A 26,063-nucleotide genomic window follows, 5' to 3' on the forward strand; every position below is an offset into this window, starting at 1 on the left:
GGGGCAGAGTAGCCTTAGGTGTGCCTAAATACAAAGCTTGGATCTTCCACATATACTCACACATTCACACGCAAACAATATGTATAAGGATTTGACAACGGAGGTGTGAAACTTGGCAAAAGATTTTCAACGATTAAACAATAAAACAATAAATTTTATATATTCTCCTTTTCTAGGACAAGATTATAATTACCATTTTTTTTTTGCTTTAATTGATCTCCATATTATTATTAATATTATTATCGCATGTATTCCGGATAATCACATTTGGACATTGAATAATTAATAATTACACGATCCGGGGATTTACTGTCTCCCACTCTCGCAGTTTATATCTGACGTGTATTAATTAATAATTAGTCCAACTTGCTGTCGGATATAAATTGACTTTTGCCATAATAATTATTTTTTTGTTTCAGAACCCAGGGTTAATTCTTAATTTTCTGTTTCAGATGCTGCAGGAGGATCAACAAAAAAAGTTGTTTTTTAATAAAGATAAATCGTAAATTAATTTCTAAAACCATTTTGCATAAACATTGCAAAAGATGATGGTTCGAAAGAATTGTCATCTGAAAAGGTGTGACCTATTCTCTTCTTTCTTCTCCACTCTCTTTTTTTCTCGATCGATCATGTTATATTTATTGACCATTGCCATCGTACCTGGACACAATTTTTGCAATCGACCCCTAACCTACCCTCGCTTCCTCTATATCTTTCTAGCATCTACTTCAACTTCTCTCCTCTTCCTTTTTACCCAAGAACTTTTTTCACCTGTCTTATCCATTTTTTTGTCGATCAGAAGAAGCATGCCAATTCCATCTATGTACGTGTCAGGCATTAAATATTTATACTGCGATGCAACTGTCATTTTCACTTTATAGAGACACATTCCAAAATTAAATCTTTACAGAAATCTTCCAAAATTTCTTCTATTCTATTATTTTTTTCTAAAATTCCCTTTGTAGTTTTTAATTAAAGTTAGATGCTTTAAGAGTTTGATTGTTTCCCCTAAAAAATGGATTAGTCAAAAAATAAAATTTCAAAGTCGCAGTAATATGCACTTGTATAGTGAAAAAAAAGAGTTGGAGGGATGGGAGGTTGATAGGTTGCATGCTACGCGCTAGTTAACAATCGAGGGCTGCATTTATGAATAAGGCTGGTGGAGTTAAGGTCATAGACAATGAACCTCGCCCTAGTTCAGGGACTTGCCTACGTGAGCTTGTATATAAAATAAGACCTTGTCGTGCAAATGACCGTATAGAGTTCAATTTCATAAAAGGGCCTCATTCTTATTAAAAAGAAAATTCATCTCGAATGGTCATCAAAAAAAGTTGTCTTTAATAAAGATAAATCGTAAAAATCTTGACAGAAAAACTGTCTAACCCTATTAGATTTCTATTTCTATACCCTATTAGATATATTTTTAATAGATAAAATTAATGACGCATAATTATCCTCAGAAGTCAATGGAGGGAAAATTCTCCTAATTATCAGCAATCAAAATTTGAAATCATCATTAGATATTGCAATTATTTCAAAATTACTTGACATTTTGGTAAAGCATTCATTGTTATACAGCGTGGCAAGTACTTTAACATCATACATCAATCAATAAATACATCAGTCAAAAATTTATTAGAGAGTTGTTGCAATTTAACGTTCAATTAATCATTTTCCCGAACATTGGAAAATATTTGCATCTTTCTAAAAAGTGGTTTTTTTTACTTTGAAAACTAAATTTTAAAATTATAAAATTAAGTTCACTTTGAAAAACAGCTAAAGCATCAACAACTATTAATATTCTTTTCGATTTTCTTTAAAGATGTGGTGGTTGAAAACTTGAGATTTATCTCTTATAAAGGAAGTCATCCGGAAGTAGATAAATATGAATAAAGATGTTTCGATAGAGAAAAAATGAAGACGAAGAAGAAGAAGAAATGAATAATGAAGAAGAATTCCAATAACCTTGAAATCCGCGCGTCTAATGCGATAAAACCAATGGTAACATTAATCATTTATCGATTGCATAATTGTCACCTTCAATCTTGAAATAATTCAACCGTGAGACTAGTTAAAAATATAAATGCTGTACCTTAATTATGCAAATTCATTCCAGAGTAGATTCTGAATTCAGATATAAATGTCTGTCGGGTGTATATATAGTATATATATAAATTACAACTGAAAATAGTTTCCAATAAAAATTAGTCAAGAATTTTTCTCCATATTTATGACTTAAAATTTTGTTTCTACAATTGAAAATTGTTATTAATCTTTTATATTTGTTTGATTTTAAATTTATCGCAAAAGTAAAAAAAAGTGAAAGTTTTTGATAGTTGAAAATTTAAAAAAATTATTTGTAAACAAATCTGAAAAAAATGTATATTCTTTTTTATACAAAATTTAGATGTACAAAGTACTTTCCTATTCGTTTAAAATATATTGCATTTATATGTATTGTACAACATGTGTATGTGCACGCCTGTTGTAAAATGGAGCAAAGCGACACATGGAGAAATGTACATCCTTTGTTTACCGTCCTGGAAATGGTGTCGTTTGCAATTTAGCTCCTAGTTGACCCCAAGCTATATATCCAATACGCTAACCCCACACACCCCTCCCACTCTGACCATCCCTATAACTCTGCGAAAAAACGAGATAAATGTTTAACTTAGAAAAGCATTCAGTGAAAATGGTGATAAAAACCTTACATATTACGGCATTTATACCTTTTACTGGTATACATTCAATTTATTCTCTAACCACACAATTATTGTCCTTCGCAGTGTTATAAAAAAAATAAAGGATTTTTCAATTATTATCTTAAAATTTAATTTCATAATAATTGTCAAAGAAATATAAACAAACAAATATAAATGTTTTAAACATAAAACTATTTATTAATATTACTTTTTTTATCTGAATTTCAGAGATGCTGCGGCAGAAACATCAATAGAGAGCAGAGATGTTTGAGTGTTAGAAAATCGAAACAATATTTCGAATGCAATTTCATACGATTTGGATGCGGATTTCTGCCATTTCTGACATTTGAATAAAGTTTACAAAAAAATGGAAAAAACGTGGTTTTTTTCAATTTTTTTGTTTCGTTTCAAATGTAGTTGCAGATGAACGAGAACTAAAAATAGGGTGTTTTTAATAAAGATCAGTCATAACATTCGGGAGAAGCACAAAATTCAAGATTTCAGTCATTAGGCAGAATGATTTAGTATTATAGAAAATGTAGTAAAATAAATATTTTTTTCTGTTTCAGATGCTGCTGGAGAATCATCAACAAAAAAGGGTTGTTTTTAATAAAGATAAATCGTAAAACTCTGACAAGAGGAAAACTAAAGGGATTTCTGACATGACATTGTTTTGGGTATAAGGTGCGTAAAAAAAATCTGGTTTTATACTTAACTCGTTTTTTCTGTTTTAGATGCTAATGGAGAATCATCAACAAAAAAGGGTTGTAGTAAAGATAAATCGTAAAATTCTGACAAGAAGAAAACTAAAAGGATTTCTGCCAAGCAATACTTTTGGTAGTATAGTAAAAATTGCAGAAACATTTCATTTATTTTTTCTGTTTCAGATTCTGCTGGTGAATCATCAACAAAGAAAGGGTTGTAATAATGATAAATCGTAAAATTCTGACAAGAAAAATAAAAGGCGGATTTCTGACTAACAGACCTTTTGATAGTATACAAAAATTCGTAGAAACGCTTAATTCCTTTTTTCTGTTTCAGATGCTGCAGAAGAATCATCATTAAAAAAAAGTTGTTTTTAATAAAGATAAATCGTAAAATTCTGACAAGAACAAAACTCAACGACAAATTTCTAACTGATATAGTGAAACTTTAGTCAAAATTAAAGAAAACATTTTTTTTACAAAAGTTTCCTTTCTACCCAAGGTTATTATTCATATAATATATACGTAGTCATTTCTCCATATAAAAATATAACCAATATTAATAGATTGAACTTAGCTGATAAATGAAGGTGTAATTTTTAGTAATTATTTTTAACGTCGTAAATTCATAAAACCCATAGTTATGCTATCGACTTTTTTAATCGTTTCATTATATTATAAGCGTACAATGTATTCTAAATTTATATACAGCTACTATATATAAATGCTTCATATAATTTGTCACCTTGGTTCCAATCGATAAATACATCTTATCAGTATATGAAGTAGCTCCTGGTTGTTTTTTTTTTTGTCTAAAGTGACTAAAGTTATAAGCTTTCATATGCGCATTGTACAAAATAGATACCCACATACATAGTGCCGAAGAAACTTGTGCAGCAATAATGATAACACTTCCTCAACGTTTCGAATATTGGGGAATTGTTATCAATACTGTACTTGTGTGCTATGTGGGTATCATATTATATATTACGTAGTAGTAGCTGAACTAGTATTAGTAGTAGTAGTACTAGTAGTAGTACAAGTATTAGTATTACAGTACTAGTAGTATTCGTAGTAAAAATACTAGTATTCGTAGTAAAAATACTAGTATTAATAGTAACAGGTACTCGTACTAGTAGTACAGTATTAGTATTAGTAGTACAGCACCAATAGTAGTAACACTAGTATTAGTAGTATTAGTAGTACAGTACTAGTATTAGTAGTATTAGTAGTACAGTACTGCTATTAGTAGTACTAGTATTAGTAGTGTAGCATGTATCTATAATATATTTTTGCTACTTTATATAGCAATGTCTAAATATTCATAAATATGATAATAATTTTTAGGACTATTATAAAATTTGCAACTCGGTCGTGTACAGAGTGTAACTAATGGACATAGACACACATGTTTCTCTCGCGAAACTCATAATAGTAAAATGATTATCGAAACTGGCCTTGACATCTAACTTAAATCGATTCTCTTGTGTGTGATGTCGTCTGATTTATAATAGAGAATCTCTCACCTCGTGTTCTTGGCAAAATGAAATATAAATTTATTTATTTGTTCCGTTTTTAAAAAAGCTGAATATTTGTATAATAAATATTCACATACATTAATGAGACAAATTATCATCTTTACCATAAAGTACCGCATACTGTTTGTAATTTTATACCTTTGCTTATTGTTATTTTAGAATAACTTATTATAACTGTTATTTTTAATATTATAACTATTATTATTAATATTATAATTTTTATTATATTAATATTACAACTATCATTATTAATAATTCGAAACAGAATGGTTAAACTTTAAAAATAATAAAAAGAAGAATAATAATATAAAAAGAAGAGAAAAATTAATATTTCTCTACCTATTTCAGCATCTGTTACATTATTTTACACATCACTAATATTTAATTAACGTTTCATTTTGAGAGCAAGAGAGAGAGAGAAGGTTTACTATTTCTCTCTACTGATCTGTCCAAATATCAAACTATAAATTCTAACCTTTATTTCGAAAAAACTTTTTTTTTTTAGTTGTTGATAAAAATAGTTGATTGACAAACAACAAGCAATTTCCCGATAGCTCGAGAAAATTCGATTGATAGAATCACAAAAAAAAATTGATGTATCCAATTTATTCCATTTTATTCACTTTGTATGCGGAAAAAGAGACAATTTACTATATTGAATTAATTTAGTGAAAAATTGAAAAATTATACAATATTTATTTAATAACAAGCAGAGAAGATGAATTTGTTTTTTGATTCTCTATATATACATACTGAGTGAAACAGCTCTGCTTGAACGATAAAAATGTCATCCTAGGGATTTTCCTTTCAAAATGCTTATTCCGACCTCTCTCTCTGTGAAATATTTACTTTTATCGTTTATGGGGTAAGTTTATATCAGCATAGAAAATTTTTACGTATCAATTTCAAACGCAAAAAGGGTAGAAAAAAAATTTTGCATAGTAAAATATTATCTTTTTCATTTAAAATCTAAACTTTAAGTAAATTTTCAAATTTTAATTTTTCAATTTTTTAATTTTTAATTTTTAATTTTAAAATTAACTTTTAAGTTTTAATTTTAAGTAAATTAAAAATTATAAGATAATTTTTACGTTCCAGTTTAGTATAATTACAAAACAGTTTATAAATATGTATATATTTTAAAAGTACAGCAATTATAATATAATACAATCACTTTTGAATGTATTTGAATATCATTCAAAAATGAAATATTTAATGAAATTTAAATAGAAAATTTATTTGCATTACAGAAGCTTGCATTCAAATACTAATTTTGTCGTTCAAACAAAACGCTTTTTCAGCGAAAGGTTTCACAATGGTTGCCTCTTTTATTCGCTCCCATATATATACTGTAATGCAGTTATCAACTCTCGTGCAGTAATGCACCCAGTTATAAAGTTTTAAAACGCTAAAAGTTTTGTTTCAAAATTTTGTTTTATAAAATTTTGTCTATATAATAATAATTTTATTTTACGAAAATAAAATTTTACCCTTATTTTTAAGAGAGAGAAACTTTTATTATTGTATACAATTAAACATATTACATTTTTTTTAAAAATTGTTTACTCTATTCTATTTATTATAAGCGTTTGTAATAAAAAATTTTTTTTTCTGTTTTAATAGTTTATTAAAACAGGGAAAATTACATATTATATATATAGATTTATAAAAATAAGGATCAATTTTGATAATTTTTGGTTTTATATAACTTTTTTAAAATCATTTTCAAATGTTAATTTTATCCCTTCTTTTACCATTTTAAAAAAATTTTAAATAATATTTTACAATTTTAATTAATTTTTGGTTTAAAGGGTTAAATAAAACCAAAATTTAAAAATTTTGGTTTTATTTAGCCCTTTAAACGTTCGAATTTTGTTCTTATTCCAATTTTATTAAACTTGGTACCTGAAGGTCTTCGGGGTCTCTGAATACGAATCTGATGTTTGATTTTCAAAATTCAAAATGGCGGATCCAATATGGCGGACAAGAATTTTTAAATTTAATAGATTTTTATGAAACTTGGTGCTTAGGGGTTTTTGGGGTCACTGATTACGAATCTAATGTTAGATCTGCAAAATTCAAAATGGCGGATCCAATATGGCGAATATTAATTCCCTAGACCTGAAATTGTAAACGAACCATTATTTAAATTTCCAATAGCAAAGATTGATAGGAAAGGGGAGAGAGCGATTTACGATTTTATGGATGGACAAACGAATAAAATGTCCCATTTCGATTACTTTAAGAATGAAACCCTGAAAAGTGGAATTCAAGTGCGTAGAAAGAGAGAGAAAAAGAAAAGTGGGGGAAAAAAGAAGAGAGATCGAGAGAGAGAGACGCGACACAATGGAAAAGTGGGTCGAGGAAATTCCGCGGTCCACTCGAATTTATTGCTCGCGAGTGAACAACAATCGTTGTAGATATATATTCGGGTCAGACACTGGCACTGGTCTCGGGTCACCTCGACCTAAAGTTGTCATCAGCGGAAGTAAAGCTCGGGCTAAAAATCGAGTTCATACAGTACAATTTCATTCCCAGAAAAGGGAGAGAAAAAAGAAGGACAGAGAGAGAGAGAGAGAGAGAGAGAGAGAGAAATAACGCGCATGCCACAAGAGAATAAAAACGAAGAATACTCATAGTATACGCGGGTAGAGAAATATCAGAAAAGAATATAAAAAGAGAGGGAAAAAAAGAGAAAGAAGGAAAATGTAACGAAAGCACACCGGAAGAATATATGGCCCCAAACTTTTCTGATAAATTAAATAAACTTACAACTAGACTAAGAACTCGAGGAAAAACTCACTTTGTATAAAGAAACATGATTTATGCTATTCAACGTTTAGGGAATTTTATTTTTCTAATTATTTTCTTGTTTATTCACTCCATTACTGATTATTATTTTTACATATTTGCAAATTTTTATCTTATTTCTTTATTTATATTTATTATTAACTTATAATTTCCTTATTATTTTTATTTACAAATAAGTAATTATTTTCGAATTTTTATTACTTTTAATCGTTAATTAATTATGATTATTAATTAATTAACAATTTTTTAAAGAAAACAATTTCACACGATTTTCAAGTTTTTTAAATTCAAATTTTGCCGCGCAATTTCATCTTCTCAGATGACGCACAAAGTGACACAACTAGCCAGCAGACAACACTATAACTATTTAAAGAGTATCTGATTCCAACCTATAAATCCTTCTTGATTTACAAATTTAGTTCAAATACACTTCATACACACTATTATTAGAAGTAAATGACGAAAAAAACTAGTAAATTGCATAGTAAATTATATAGTAGCGAGAGGGATAATAAAAGTATCTAGTGAAGAGCGAAAAAAGAGAAAAAAAAATAGGAACAAGAGACGAGTGAATATATAAATCCCAAAGTTTTTTAAGGCAAAGAAAGTCGAAACGAATTGTCGAAAGTTTCTTCAAGTGGATTGAATGAAACGAATAAAAAAAAGGTATCTATATAGTCAGAATAGCCCAGGAGATAAGGTATCGCAGCCACTGAATTTTTATCGAATAGCTCCAACCATTTGAGAGTCATTCTATTGTAGTCAAGTGAGAGAGCCACACAATTCGAGAAAGTCATGAAATTGTCATGTTTAACATGCAAAGAAAAAGTGGGATATAAAAATACACATTTCATCCTTTTTCCTTCTGTTAACAATATAATAACTTTCTCTTTCTTATACTCTATTACACGCAATGGAAAAAAATATTAAAATTATAATTTTAACCCTTTTATTAATTTTTTTAAAAAATATTATAAAAAAACAGAAGTTAAGTACCCTCGACTAATATATAAAATCAAATGTTTATTTTTTTTCTTGATTCTTCAATTATACGGATGATTTTTAATTGGAATGAAATCGACGTGCAGGCCTTGATAAAGAACGCAATAGATGTAAACATACATATATAGATATTTATCAGTTGTACGTGTAAAATTCTATACATTTGTGTGATGTGCAAAAGGGCACGGGGAAATGTAGGTGAGACAAGGTCTGAACGCGAGAGAGTAAAGAGGTGCTGACGTGGTCTTGTAGCTTAAGCTCCACCCCAACCTCGATTGGTCGATGAAACCCTGCCGATGGGATCTGCGCCTACATACATAGACACCACTCTAAACCTATATCTTCAGTTTTCAAAAAGAAATTTAAATATACCATTTTTAACAATCCTAAGAATTATTGACAACCCCACGAGTAGGTTTAATAATTACCAGGTCTATCAAAGAAGAAAGTACAAAAAAGTCGATTTAAATTTTTCCCCCTTTCTTCACCATTCTATTTATCAAGTAGGTTTAGTATAATTATTAGGCCTGTCAAAGAAGAAAATACAAAAAATTTTGCCATTTGAATTTTTCCTCCTTTCTTCACCATTCTACAAAATCTGAAATCATTCAGAATTTAAAGACAAGATAGAATTATTACCAATGACTGAATATTTTATACAGATTAGCTATATTTACACCCTTTTTATTCTAAACATTTTATTTCACTCTCCTAGATTTTAATCACAGTCCTATTTTGAATTGGACTTCTTTTTCTCTTTTTTCCCCTTTTAAAAAAAATGTTATTTGAACTTGTTTCGGTTTTTTTGCCGTAGAGTCCAATATACATGTTTTGTATACTATATATAGTCGAGGAAGTGAAAACATCGAATGTCTGGGGGCAATGCCATTCATTCGAGCTGTGTCTGATCGTAGTGGACTTGTACTACTGAAAGCATGTCCGACCGATTAAACTTGCTTACCACTAAATGTTTCTGTTACCAACAGTTGATAGCCGGCGAGAGAGAAAAAATCCGAGTGTAAAATAAATCTCCTTTGATAATATTTACTTTAATCATAAAAGCCTTTTTAATTTCTTCCCTGTTTATTTTTCGCCTCCTGTAAATACATTGATACACGCGTATAAATTCCTTTATAAACACTGTTTAACAAAAAATATAATACACGAACCCTCGAAATTAAAATTTTATAACTTACGGTTACGAAAAGTGATACCAAACGGATAAGATAACTAAAAAAGAACAGACTAACTACTAAAAAATTATTTAACTAAAAAATTTATTTAAATTTATTTTTATCCAATTTTGGTAAAATTAGCCATGTAAAGACCATGGGACAAGTCCCATGGTCTTTACATGACTAATTTTACGTAACAATAAATTTTGTGGGAGAAAAAATTTATGTCGAGGAAAGAGAGAATTTTTTGTTCATTTTATTATCTCGTGTTTTTCTCTTCCAAAATCGTGTCTCTGTATGTAGTATTGCGAGAGTTCTCTGGAATGTGGGCCATCTGCCATGATTTGTATCATCTGCAGACACACAAACAATCCAGTGACATTCCTGGGTGAATTGAATTAATTGATGCATCAACGGACTTGCATGTACAGCAACTAACATGCTCTGCGCATTGTCGTTGTGAGAATACATATTCTGACTCTTAACAATGCCCATTTTCTCGATATAATGAAGTCATTGCACATCGACGTCAACGATTGTTATATTCGTACAATATACATGCCTCTCTCACTCTCTTTGTAACAAAAAATCAAAAATAGGTGCAATTGACGTTAAAAATTTTCCGAAAAAAAGTAGATAATATTCATTTCGATTGATATTCTTTTCTTTCTGTTTCAGATTCTGCTGGAGGATCGTCAACAAAAAAGGGTTGTTTTTAATAAAGATAAATCGTAAAATTGTGACAGGAAGAAAGTAATTTTAACCTGGCAGTATTTTTGGTAATGTATGGAAAAATTTATAGTGTAACGTTAAGTTTGTCTTTCTGTTTCAGATGCTGTAGGAGATTCAGCTTTAAAAGAGGTGTTTATAATAAAGATAAATCGTAAAACTCTGACAAGAGGAAAACTCCAATGACGAATTTCTCGCTGTCAGTCTCTTGATAAAGAATTTAGTGTAACACTAAATTCTACTTTCCTTTGTTTCAGATAATGCAGCAGCAAATGTTTATTTGCTAAAGATAAATCCTAAAACACAAAAAGAAACTAGGAAAGATTTATGACTGACAGCAATACGGTAGAGTATAAAGAAAATGTACAGTGTAAAACTTAATTCTTTAACTTTCTGTTCCAGATGCAGCAGTAGAATCATCATCATCATTATCATCATCATCACTTTCATCATCATCAAGAATTTGGTTGTTTCTAATAAAGATAAATCGTAAAATTAAAAAATGAAAGTCAACAACGGATTTTCGACTATTTGGTATAAAAACACTATTTTTGTACAAAAAAATTTATGCACAATCATTAAATTGAAGATAAGAAGAAAAGTAGAAGAAAAAACTTCGGATTTCTGACTGACAATGTTCTGGTAAAGTGAAAAAAATAATCTTGAAAAGTACTTAATTCTTTTTCTTCTTTTTTAGATGCTGCAGTAGAATCATCATAAAGAAAGTGGTTCTTTAATAAAGATAAATCGTAAAATTACAATAAAAACAAAACTCGACGACGGATTTCCGACTGACAGTAAATTAGAAGATAACTACTCTCAACTCTACCTTTTAAGCTCATAGCTCAAGACTACTTTTTTTAATTTAGTTTTCAATTTTAAAGATAATTTTTAATTTAGTTTTGAATTTTAAAGATATTAATTTTTAATTTAGTTCTGACTTTTAAAGATATTAATTTTTAATATAAGTTAATTTATTGAGTTAAAGATTTCTTTTTCTTCACCAGCACATTTAACGTATTAGAAAATTTTGATTGCATTTATTTTAAAAAGTATGAACAGGTTTCTTTATGAAGAAAAATATACAAACAAATATCAGATGAAAATTATAATCAATCGAGGCACTTTGTATTATATCTACACATTATATGTATAGAGAGAGAGGATGAGAGTGTAATCTCTAATTTTCTCGAATCAAAGGGAATCAGTGAATTGAGCTTGATCTAGACACGAATTAATCGTGCTTACTATTTGACACTCATTACGTCGACATGTTAACCTACGTTAAGATTATACACAGGAGGTTGCTCTGTAATCATGAAAATCAGCATTGAAACTGTAAAGCCAATCACGCTATTAAAACACAATTTTGTGGCTTCACTCTCTGAGAAATCGTAATCAATTCATACCCATGAATAATAATACTCCAACAAAATAACCTTTTTTTTGAAATTTATATTTAAAAAATTAATTTTTGATTTAAATATATAATTTACTATTTCTAGATCATACCCTCTTTAGTACACTTTTATTAATTTATAAAGAACGTATTATTCTATAATTAGAGTAAAATTATATGATAAACTTCTCGCAGGGAGATATTATTAATTCAAATTTCCAAGTTTAGAAATAAATATGTAAATTATAGAATATTATTAATTTGAATTAATTTGATAACTTTTCTTCAAGCCCGTTCTTATGAAGTTCGTGAGACCCATAAAAAACTTTACGACATCATAAGCAATTTGATTACAAATTTGTGAAACTTTGCTTAACCCCCCTTCGTTATAGTATAGAGTCAATTTTTTGTTCCATTTTCCTGACTTATAAAAACATTTTTCTCTCTCCTTTTTTTGCAATTCTAATTTCCTAATTTCTTCGTAACAAGAAAATTTTATTTAGAAAAGAAAATTAAAAATATCTTCTCCCACATTTAAAAATTAATTTATTATTATTGGCTGTAAAAAAAGTACCTAATAATTGTTACAATATTAATAATTTAAAAGCGCAATGGCAATTAAAAATTACCACTGACGATTAGACAAGCCAACAACCAGAAAAAAATATAAATATCAAATTAGACTCATTTGTTCCTAAAACTGAATTTTCTTTTTTTCAAAAAAAGAAAAACATCCACTTGAGAATTCAATTGTTACTACATACTTCTTTTTTTTCTTAATAAATGTTTTCCGGCAAATTAAATTTATTATTCCCAGCGATTTACTTTTCTTGCGGTTTTAAAGTGGAAACAATTCTACGATTCTAACATGCACAAGAATAAGCCCCATTCTTTTAATATACAGTAAAGAAAAGAAAAAAACACTGTTATTTTTTTCTACTTTTCTTCTTTCTTTCTCTTCTCTTCTTTTTTAATTTTTCAACAATAGAAAATGTATGTTTCAGTATGCAAACCATTTTCACAAACGGTTATGTATAATCGCGGAACGCTATAAAGTCGACCTCGTTCGCGAAAAGTCAACTATAAATGTATATATATGTATGCGTTTACAAAAGTTAAAGTTAAATTGCATCCATTAACGAATGCTAAGAATTCTAATTGCACTAATATGGCTGCTTAATAATTGTTGGCAACTATAATTAATTGTAACTGCTGTACACTGAAAGTATATTATATACATATATAAGAAATTAGTTATTTATTGTAACTACTGTATAATATATTAAAACTACCATATTTTGAAACTATCATATGATGAAACTATCATTTTCTAAAAGTATCATATGTTGAAACTACCATATACTGAAACTACTATAATTTTGAAACTATCATATATTGTAACTACTATAATATTGAAACTATCATGTACTAAAAGTATCATATGCTGAAACTACTATAATTTTGAAACTATCATATACTGAAAGTATCATATGCTGAAACTACCATATACTGAAACTACTATAATTTTGAAACTATCATATATTGTAACTACTATAATATTGAAACTATCATAAACTGAAACTACCATATTCCGAAACTACCATATACTGAAACTACTATAATATTGAAACTATCATAAACTGAAACTACCATATTCCGAAACTACCATATACTGAAACTACTATAATTTTGAAACTACCATATACTGAAACTACTATAATTTTGAAACTATCATATATTGTAACTACTATAATATTGAAACTATCATGTACTAAAAGTATCATATGCTGAAACTACCATATACTGAAACTACTATAATTTTGAAACTATCATATACTGAAACTATCATATACTGAAACTACTATAATATTGAAACTATCATAAACTGAAACTACCATATTCCGAAACAAGATGAATTTATTGCAACAACCTAATTTTATAAAAATAAGCTCGTACCTGCAACTATTTTATATCGTAATTAACAAAAGACTTTTAATAACTTAAATTCTCTTTGTTTCTCACAAGTAAATTTTCTTTGATCTTAATTAAAAAAAAACTACATTAGATCTCTCTTTAAAAAAAAATTTAATCAAACATTTGCCTTTATAAAAGAATATTTAGACGTTCTCGTATATTTATATTTCCTTTTTTTTATAAAAAAAGTAAAATAAAATTACCAGCATTTTCTCAAAAACAATTTCATTTCCTGGGAAAAATAATTTCATTATTTTCAAAAAGAAGAAGAAAAGAACAAAAAAGAATTTAAGAAAGAGAAGAAAGAGAGTCAGTGAGATTCCCAAGATAGAAAATCTGATTTTTATCAGTGTTCTTCTATGAAAGAGATTTCTTGTGGTTCATATATATATTTTTTTTATATAAAGTTAATGATGCCCTCTGGGGGATTTGAAATCGATTTAATCCATTGAAATATGGGCGAAAAACTTTTCACTCTATTATTTAAAAAAAAGAAGTATTACAGAGGGATGCTCTCATGCTAATATAATGTTTTAGAATTCAAATTTCACCGTTCGAGGGCACCACTTGCTTAATTTTTTAACAAACTACACTTTACGTGGGTACACAAAAGATCTTATTGACTAAATATATAATAAAAATTATTATTTATTTTAATTAAAAGATCTTAATTTATTATTATTACTATTAATATTTAATTTTTCAGTGTTAAAAACACAGTTTTCTTAAAAGTATCAAATTTATACTCAGTTGGATCAAAATGATAACAAAAATTGAAATCAAATTATGCTTTGATCCACTTTTTGGTATCAATTTCTTGCAATTTGATACTTTTAAGTTAACAATGAATTAGTTAATTTTTTATTATTATAAGTAAACGGTTTTTGACTATTTATATATAATATATATATATATTTAATCAACAAATGATTATATTATTGCATTGAAATTTAATTGCATAATTAAATAACTTGTTAAACACAAATTCAATAAAGGAACTTTAATATATAATAATAGACGCTAACAATTATCGTACCTACTTTATGAATCTTGAATATTATTTTAGTGCATGTAAAAGCATAACAGCCACACAATTGTAATAAATGTATTATAATGAATTTTCAAATATAATATAATAATGAATAATAATTTCAAAACAACAACAATTATTTTCAAGCTGTTTACAAAATGTACAATAAATAATATGTCGAAACCAATTTTTTTTCATGTTTTTATTATTTATAAAAAATATTATTTTTGGAATTTTCTATAATAATGGTTTTGTACATTTTATTAAAAAAAAAATTTTTTATTTCTTTTTTATTTATTTTTTTTTATTTTCTTTTATTTTATAAATTGTTAAATATATTATTCCGTAAGGGTCATTTTAGAACCATTTTAAACTTGTACTGAAAAACTGCGGTGTGTTTTATATAAAGAAAGATTTATTTATGCAAAAATAATTTTTGACGCAAAAACGTTTTCAAAGAGTTTCTTATTGAAAATAAACATTCTTTATAAAATTATAGATAAACAACTTTTGAATTTTCAACTTTATATGTAACGCATTTAGTATTAAATACGATTTCCGGTTCTAAAAATAAATTTTCAAATTACGTTTTAAAAATATATTTTTGTTTCATTTTTAAATTTATTTATTTATTATTATTATCAATTATTTAATTGTTCGTTTTTTCTGTATTTTTTATAATTTTTTATAAATTCAATTTATTTAGAAATATAAATTCTCTATAATAAATTATTATTCATCAGAAATTCACATTTACATTATTGCATATCAAATATGATTTTAAAAAAAAAGAGATTTGCCTTTGACATTTGACATTTTACGTACCGTTACACCTCACGAATGGTAACATTGTGTATTCAAATGAGGAAAATTGTCACTTATTGATTAATCACATACAAATGAAATTGTTTTTTTTTCTGTTCTCTTCTTTTTTTCTCTTTCTCACTAGAAAAAAAGCAATGAATGAAATATAAAAAATTTACAAAAAAAAACACGGAAATAATTTTTTTTTATTCTCGTTGCGTTTGAATTCAAAAAAAAAAAAAAGTTTGTAAGAATGATCCAATAATAACGGACACTTCTCTAATTTATATATCTCTCTTTAATAAAATCATTTTTTACATAACAAGCATTAAAGAACGAAGACTGTTTAATGCTCGAATCATTGCCCTGGTAACAATCTGATATTTTCTGATAAAAATATAAAAATTTTGTTTACTTTTAGATACATCTTTTAGATTTTTCACGTGATTATTAATCATCTGTATCGTAATGTCAATGGACGGGTTTAATTGTAGAGAAAAACATGTTTCTATTTATTTGTCTAGAATTTTTTATTTATTTTATTTTTATTTATCTCTTTATTTAATTTCCTTATAATTGGTTTTATTCATATTATCATTTATCTATACTTTTTCATTTCAGTATTTATCTATTTATTAAATTATAATATATAAAAATTTGATGTCACTGTGGATGAAGGCAAATTCGAGACATGTGCGAGACAACGAGAGTTCAATTGCATATGATACGCGTTTATTAATAAACGTCATTGTACTTTCCGGTTGTGTCTTGAATAAATTACCATATATCGATATATTCAAGCAAAAGAAGACAAAGTCTTTCCGTGCACTTGAAAAACTTGAATCTCATATTCTGCATATCATTTGAATATAATTGTCCACTTTTTCAATTGTGGAGTGAGAGAGACGGGAATATACCCGTGAATTTAATAAATGAACGTGAAATATAAACAAAAATTATAATAATAATAATAATAATAATAATAATAATAATAATAATAATAATAATAATAATAATAATAGTAATAATAATAATGGTAAGAGTAGTATATTATAGTAATAGTATAAATAACAGTAATAAAAATAGTAAGAAAAATGATGCGTTATTGCTAAAAGCATTATAAAAATTTGCAATAACTGTGAATTTATAAATAAATTCTCGACCAGAACTGCGAATAAATCAAAAAATTGATGGTAAATTTAAGAGCAAGTATGTTGAAAATAACAGCTTCCGAATTTTTCCTAGTGATATGCTTACACAAATAATACAACGTATAGCTATAAGTAAAAATGTTATTTTAAAAATTCAAGGTGATTTTTATTTGAAAACATTCATGTGACAGCAGAGTTTCTCAAATGCACAAAAGTGAAAAAGAGAATATCTGTCTTCTTTGATGACAACTTTTCTTTTCAACATGAGAGGACTGCTATATACCTACTTTATAGTTTATACTAAAACACGCTTTTATAATTTGTTCTATAAATAATGTTGACGCAATAAAGTTAATTAAAAAAAAATTTCTTTCTTATTTTAGTTTATTAAAAGAAATCAATTTTTAGTTTATTAAAAAATTTAAAATAAAAAAGAAAGAAAATTTGTTACCTTGCTGCAACACTGATAACTTATAAGTAACAAATGGCATCATCTTTATCATCATCATCATTATCAACTTTATCATCTTTATCATCAATATCATCATCAACAGCATCTTCATCATCTTTATCATCAACATCATCATCAACATCATCTTCATCATCTTTATCAGCAATATCATCATCTTCATCTTCTTCATCATCTTTATCATCAATATCATCATCATCAACATCATCTTCATCATCTTTATCATCAATATAATAATAAAAAACATTCCAAAAATATTAAAGTAGAAAAAGAAAGTTTTCTTCAAAAAAAAAAGTCTACAAGAATTGCAAAAAAACATTGTTGCTCCAATTTGTCAATGTTTTTCTTTAAATCTTATCTTTCACATTTATTTCAGTAGCCCATATCTCTATATATAATATAAGTCACATGCATTACTTATCATAATGTGAGTCATATGACTCTGTTTTCAATTTATCTTTTAATCGTTTAAAGAATATAATTAGTGCAGTTAAAAAGCACTATTTGTACTTTTTATTTTGATGTATAGTGCTCTTTCCCAATTTAATTTTAAACACACCCATATAATACGCATATCTATACGGTTAGGGAACATTTTAAAATTTTTCGTACATATTTAGTATTAAAATTCAGTAAAATACAAAAATGATTTAATTTTAGTATTAAAATTGAGTACGGTTTGATTTTAAATCTTAAAATTGACTAAATCTAGTTTTAAGCTTAAAAGTAAGATATAAGTTTTAATCATTTTGGTTTTAGTATGTAAACGGTTTCGGACTTTGTTTTTTCCCTATATTGTATATAATATATATACTTATAAATTGTATATCATATATTATATATATATATTATATATTATATATTAATTATATATTATATTATATATTATTTTTGAATATTATATATAATGTATATTGTATAACATAAATTGAAAATGCTATATTGTATACATTGCATAATGCATATTAAACATTTTAAAGGTTTAAGTGTTATAAAAAAGTATTGTAAATTTTACCATACTATTTTTTAACATCTTTAAAACTATAAACATACCCTAAAAATGAAAAAAATGAAACGTGTGAAAAATGGTTAAATAAATATAAAAATAAATAAAATATTGTTATACAGAAATAAAAAATAAAGTAATATAAAATAAAAACTAAAGTGTGATAAAACAAAGAATAATAAATAAAATAAAATAAAAAATAATATATAATAAAAGATAAATAACAAAGTCAAAAATTTCGCGACTAAATAAAAAAAAAAAATTTTACCTTCCAAATAAAATGAAAAGCGTTGGAACAGAAATTCCCATTATGCAATGTTTTAGGGGGTAAAAATCATTTATCCTTGACTATGCCCTTCAATGTTGCAATACTGTATATAGTATATATATACATATATATTTATCTATCGATATTTCTAATCTTGTTTCAATCACTCACCAAAGTCGTGCGATAACGGCTGAGCAGCATAACGTTGATATTGTGGCAAGTTAATAGCGCTCGCTGTCGGTGTCACTTTAAATCTTTCTGGCATCTTGAACTTTGTCTATATTATATATACATATACACTAAATATTATATCAATTATTGGAAATTTTTGGGGGAAAAATTCTTTTTTTATTATTCACTTTATTTTTACAGTCATCAATATATGCAAATAGAGGAGAAAAGAATATAAATAATTTTCTTCAGTTAGAAATTTCTTTTTTTTTCACAGTATTCAATTATTATTGTCTTTTCTCTTTCTTTTTTTTATTATATTCTTATTTTGTATGAGAAAAAAATTTCAAAACAGAAGCACTTTCTTGTTATCGTTTTTCACAGACTGTCAACTTTCCAACGCACGACGCGTTTTTTAAATGTTTTTACACGCCCACACTTTCGCCTGCACCGATTCACAAACACCTTCTCCATTCGCGCTCGGCTTTTTTATCAGAAATATCGTCGTCGTCGTTGTTCTCGTCCTGCCTCAAAGATTATTTTCAACATTCTGATATTTTTTGATAATTATTATTGTTCTTTTTCTTTGATATTAAATATGTTCACACGAAACTGGTTGATATTCTAATTAACAAATATGGAATTAAGGAGAAATTGATATAATTTACTTAATTCAGTGAAGAAAGATGAAATTGATACAATTTGCTTAATTCGGTGAAGAAAGAAGAAATTGATACAATTTACTTAATTCGGTGAAGAAAGAAGAAATTGATAAAATTTACTTAATTCAGTGAAGAAAGAAGAGATTGATAAAATTTACTTAATTCAGTGAAGAAAAAAGAAATTGATACAATTTAGTTAATTCAGTGAAGAAAGAAGAAATTGATAAAATTTACTTAATTCAGTGAAGAAAAAAGAAATTGATACAATTTAGTTAATTCAGTAAAGAAAGAAGAAAGAAAAAAAAGCTTAATTACGGTGAAGAAAGGAGAGAAATTTGCAGTAGTGAAGATAAAACTTTCACTTCAATAGATTGCTACATTCAATTCACTGAAGAAATATAATACTTTCAAGAAATGTATTTTCTTCACTGAATACTGTTATAAACTGCAATAGAAATTTTTTTACTTCATTGAAATTATTTACTTGATTAATCGATTTACTTCCGTGAAGATATTTATATTTATATTTATAAATTCTTATTAGTGAAGATATTTATTTTCTATATTGAGATATTCTCTTTAGTCAAGATATTTATTCTTCACTTGCTATATTTTCTTCAGTGAAGATATTAGTTTTAATTTATAAATTCTTTTAGTGAAGATATTAGCTTCAATTAAATGATTTAATTCAATGATGGAATTTTAATTTAAATATTCGCCAAAGTGAAGATATTCGCTTTAGTAAAAAGAATTACCTTCAATTAATTGATTTACTGCAATGCAGATATTTTTCTTTAATTTTGATATTGAAGGTATTAACTTCAATGAAGTTTATTATTTTTAATGAAGATATTAATTTCAGTTATGTTTTTATAATAATAAATATATTTTTACAATAAAGTTTCTAGAATAATGAAGACATAAACTTCAATGAAGTTTCTAGAGTAATAAAGATAATAATTTTAACAAAGTTTTTACAATAATGAAGATATCATCTTCAATGAAGTTTCTACAATAGTGAAGATAATTGAATTTGAATATTTAATGATGATAATTTCTTAAATAATTCTTAAATAATAAAGATTTTCACTTCAAATAAGGTTTTTACAAAAATGAAAAAAATAACTTCAGTGAAGTTTCTACAATAATGAAGATATTAATTTCAATGAAGTTGTTACAATTATGAAGCTATTGACTTCAATAAAGTCTCTTCAGTACTGTAGATATTAATATCAATAAAGTTTTTATAATAAAAATATTTATTTCAATAGTTTCTTCAATATAATGAAGTTAATAACTTCAATCCAATTTTTACAACAATGAAGACTAAAATGAAGATATTTACTTTAAACGAAGGTTTTTACTTCAAATGGAAACATTTACTTCAATTTTTTGTAAATGAAGATATTTACTGAAATTAATATTTTTACTAAATTGAAGATATTATTTTAAATCGAAATAGTTACTTCAAATATTACAAATGAAGATATTTTCTAAAGTTAATAATGTTACTAAAAAGAAGACATTTACTAAAATGAAGATATTTTTGTTTACAAAATAAACACATCAAAAAATATATCTTCGAAAGAATCGTAATTTTTTTTTTCGTTATGCGCGAAAGAAATTTGAATCATACGCAATTTACGTAAGTCCTACGTTAACGTAATGTTTACGTTTCGCTTCGAAATATGCTTTTTAACTCCGCACCCAACACTTTTGTATATACATGCGGAGAGTGCGTCGAAACGCGTCTCTTTTCCATTCAGGGGAAATGAAGCTAAGACAAAATCAATAATCGACTATAAACATATAGTTATATATTTTACAAGAGAGAAAGAGACATGAGAAAACTATCATCACTTCTAATAATACAATTTTTTTTTTCGAACAATTTTTCCTTTTTCTTTCTAAAACCAAATAAAAAATCTATATTCTTATAAAAACACCTCTCTTATTCCATATTTTGTGAGAAAATTTCTCAAATTGTCACACACACTGTTTTTATTTTTACCGGCACCGGTTATGCTACTGATAAGGCACGCACACAGAAGACAACAACACAATTGTCGCACAACTTACTCACAATGTTTCTTTTATAATATTTTAATTATATTTATTGTTTTTCATGAAAGAAAGAAATTTTTTCTTTTTTTTACATTTTTTTCTTTCTTTCCTTTTCCGCTTTTTGTCAGGAATGATGCACACGCTTATGAGCGATGGAAGCGACTTACTCGTGGCTTCGAGCTAATCCAAAAGATTCTATATATATAACATGAACGCGGCGTTGTTAAAGGTCTATAACGTTATATACTAACGTGTATACAGGATCAGTATGAACAGTCAGAGTCCCCTCTCGAGTGAATATTGGCTTGCGTGTAGGCGCCTCCAGCCGATCGTCGTCATCAGCCGGCTAGACTAAAAACGAAACGAATTGCTCATATTGTATGCATTTCCATCTGACTCCATATTTATATCCCCTTATTTTAGAATATTTCATAAAAAAACGCCAATTTAAAGGGTCGAAATTTTATTTTTCAGACATTCATAGACATTAATTGAGAAGAATGGTGAAAGTTTCTATTAAGATAAAAGTTCCACTTAAGTATAGAATACTTTATTATTTAGTATAGGTAATTATTAGTAATTATAATTTATTATTTACTTTTGGTTAAAACTGTCATTTTTTATTATTTTGCCTCTTAATACTTAAATAATTCTTATTACTTAAATACTTAGTTATTGGAATACCTTACATTAACTCTTAATTATGTTTATTATAATTGTTTACTTATTTATTATTGTTTATTTATCCATTATTATTATCGTCTCTTTATTTATAATATAAATGGCTTAAAATAAAAGCCGTTAATTAAAACATATTAAAACATATTATTAATAACAGTTATTTATAATAATAAATAATTAGAAATTTATTAACTTATTCATTACTACTTATTTTCGAATCGAATTTCATTTTAAAGTACATTCGAAATTCTATGCTACACCTGACTAGATTTGATTCAAATTTTCGCGCGCTTTTAAAGTTGGCGCGCGAAATTGCGTTGCGCACGAAGAATAGAGCCTAGCAGACGACTCAAGAGCTTGAGAAGAAAGAACCATTAACGTTTGTTAATTTATTACAACCGCCGAAAAAAAATGTTTTATCCTATTATTTATTTTAAAAAATATTTTATCCTATTATCTACTTTTAACCACGAAATTTGATTACCAAATTATTGTATCGCTATTATTATTTATGGAATCTATTTTTATACGAATGATTGCATATAGGTTATGTCAACCCTATATCATTTCTTAAACAAATTTTCGCATCATTGATAACCCATTGAACTAATAAAAAAATTTTAAAACCAAATTATTGTCAATAATAGTAAATTATTGGAAACATTTTATTGCGTATATAAAAAAAACTGTTGCTTATAGTGCAATATTGTCACTTTCTCCAAAAATTTTTAATGATATTTTAATGTGATTTCGAACATATTTTTCAGTGTTAAATGATTATTAATTATTGTTCATGATCTTAACATTAATAACAGGTTGTAACCTGTTAAAACTAACTATGGGGTTTCTTTAGATAAAAATACTATAGGCTTATTATTAAAAGAAGTTTAGTATAAAAAAATTATAATTGTTAATAATAATAATAAAATAATGATAATATAATAGCTAATAATAAAAAAATAATAATAATAAAATAGTTAATAATTATAATAATAGTTATAATTGTAAAAATCCAAGGTATCTGTAAGCAGATTTCCCAAAAGTCCCTATATGGACAAAAAAAATAATAATTGTTAATAACATAATAACATGCAAAAAATATTTTTTATAAAATCTGCTTTTTAATAAAGTTTATATACTAGATTCGAAATCTAAATTCTTATTTTTTCTGCAGCTTGCATAAATTGTAGTCATAATAGTCTTTAATCTTCTGTGAATTGAAATTGATTATGCAAAATCATTCACTGTAATTTAAATTTCATTTAATATTCAAATTCAAGTAATTAGAAAAATCATTTTAATTTAATGAATTGATATAAATGCTTCTTTATACTTTAAATTCTTCAATAAGTCTCAATGTACCAGCATCTATTAATTTTTCAATTATTAACTTATTATAAACTAATTTTTACTTTATTTATAAAATACTTTATAAAATACTTTATTTATAAATAACAATACATTTTTTTATTGTTATTTTTAAAATAATGCAATTTCTTAATGTATTTTTTCTCTAAATTAATCTAATTTTATTTACAAACTAATTTATTTTTAAAATTTGCAAAAAATAACTATTTTATAATATATATAATTATAGAGCAAAATTATTTTTCCTTAAACACAGTAAATTGATCGTAAAATTAATTTTCAAACTTTTATAATATGTATAATTTTTACATTAAAGTATATCGATTTTCGCGTGTTATACTTTAGTAGATTACTTTTTATCATTACAGGAAGTGCGTGATATATTTAAATGATGTATAATGGAAAAACAAAAAATAATTGAGCGCCATCCCTAGTGAATAGGTAATATTTGAAAAAAGTACACCACATGGTTTTAATAATGTTTAATCGTTATCTAACATTAATAATGTTGAAATAACTCGATAATAAGAGTTGCGTTACTAATATCGAAACGAGAGGGCAGTAGTTGACAGAGCTTTTTTTCAAACTACCACAATAAATTCTGAGTATTTTTATGACTAAATTTAAAAGCAAAAATTTTTTTGAATTTTATACGCAAAATTTTAATTTTTAAAAATTTTTGAATATATAAAATAAATTTATAAAATTATTATAAATGATCATAATAAAAATTATAATAATAAGGAAAATAATAAAAAATAATATAAAAAATAATAAGAAAAAATAATAAAAAAATAATAAAATTAAATTAAGATTATAATAATTATAATAATAATAAGTGTAATAAATTACAAAGTAAAGTGTAATAAATTAACGTCAATCAATATTTTTTTAATCACGATAAAGTAAATCATCTTTGACTAGAATTAAAAAAAGTTCAAAAATGAACTTTTTTGTTCATTTCTGCAATAAATGAATAATATTGTTTTATGATTTAGAGATATTTCTCGAATTTCTAATGAAAAGTGTCATATTAAAAATATTATCAAGGTTACTTGTAAAATGGAAAATATATAATTGGATCGTAAAGTAAATCTCAAAATTTTATGCCGTCATTTCTTATATAAGGTCAACGATGAGGGATTTTTATTTCTATACTTCTTGTTATTTAATAAGCACTGAAAGCACTTCCAGCGTAAAGTTAATTGAAATTTAATCCTTTCGTTATTTAATAAAATTAATTGCATTTACCAATTATTGATAAGTAATAATAATAACCCCTCTAAACTTGAATTAGTAAATTTTACTTTTTACTAATAAATATAGTCATTTCTACAATTCGAAAGCAAAGCTTCAGTCACGAATTAAAATTAGTAAAAAATTTTACTAATTCAAATTTAGAGAGATTATAATAATAATAGTAATAACAATTTTTATTATTATAAAAATTATTATTATTATATTATATTATTTATAATGAACATTTAAATATTACTATTTTTGAAAAAATAAAATTGACTAATAAATTGAAATTAACTTAAATTAATTTAATTCACCATCTTTTAATTAATAAATTTAAAGTCTATATTTAATATTTAAAAAAAGTAAAATTTATTAAAATTTATTTACAAGTGTTCATTTAATGGCTTCATAAAAAATTTTATTATTATTTTACATTTCCGTTAATTTTCATTTTTTTTCAATTCATAGAGTACAAATGTTATTAATAAAATGAAAAATTAAAATTTGATATTATATTTAAGTAGCTATTTGAAAAAAATGTTATTTAGTAAATGAAAATTATTATTGACAAGAAGATATTATATAAATTACAATTTTAATTCAACATTTTCATTAATTTTTTTTTTCGTTTTTTTTTTGACATAAAAAGAAATTTTTTTTTAATATTTAGTTTTATTGTTCGGAAAATTTATTTATTATTCAAAGAATAGTAGATAAGAAAATAGATAAAAAAATTTACATGTTTTGTAAAACGTTTTAACACAAAATGTTGTGTATTTTATTGTAAATAATCGATTAATCCTTTATATGTTTCACTTCTCAATTGAGCTTGATTATTCTCATAAATAATCTATCTTTTTCAATTTTTACATAATTATCAACCATCCATTGTTAAAACAATCTTCCTTTCATTTTTCATACTGAAAATATTAAATCCTCTTCATTTTTTTGTCATTAGAAAACAAAAAAGAGGTTAGGTGAACGACGACGTGCGCAATATTTGCGATTCGACATTAATGTTATACTATAAATGATTTACATAAAAGAAAAAATTCCGAATTTAACCTTTACGTTTATTAGTGCGAACGATTTACGATTGTCCAAAATAGAAAT

General features: G+C 25.7%; 1 protein-coding gene across 10 annotated transcripts in view; it reads right to left on the bottom strand.

Moving 5' to 3' along the window:
* Positions 1-26,063, bottom strand: part of LOC122511895 (solute carrier family 12 member 4) — a 102,434-nt gene that overhangs the window by 72,523 nt on the left and 3,848 nt on the right. For 4 of the 10 annotated variants that reach the window (XM_043627450.1, XM_043627460.1, XM_043627457.1 and 1 more), the window contains exons 2-3: positions 21,542-22,010; positions 18,934-19,557 (exon numbers count right to left, since the gene is read on the bottom strand). In XM_043627450.1, coding sequence (XP_043483385.1) covers positions 18,934-19,027 — 94 coding nt within the window. In that variant the 5' untranslated portion in view covers positions 19,028-19,557; positions 21,542-22,010. Of the gene's footprint in view, positions 1-15,889; positions 16,093-18,933; positions 19,558-21,061; positions 21,137-21,541; positions 22,011-26,063 lie in introns of those variants that run through there. The other 6 variants (XM_043627456.1, XM_043627453.1, XM_043627454.1 and 3 more) reach the window with 6 other exon arrangements.

This window comes from Leptopilina heterotoma, unplaced genomic scaffold (genome assembly GCF_015476425.1).
Source record: "Leptopilina heterotoma isolate Lh14 unplaced genomic scaffold, ASM1547642v1 Lhet_90, whole genome shotgun sequence".
In the NCBI taxonomy this organism is placed as follows: domain Eukaryota; kingdom Metazoa; phylum Arthropoda; class Insecta; order Hymenoptera; family Figitidae; genus Leptopilina; species Leptopilina heterotoma.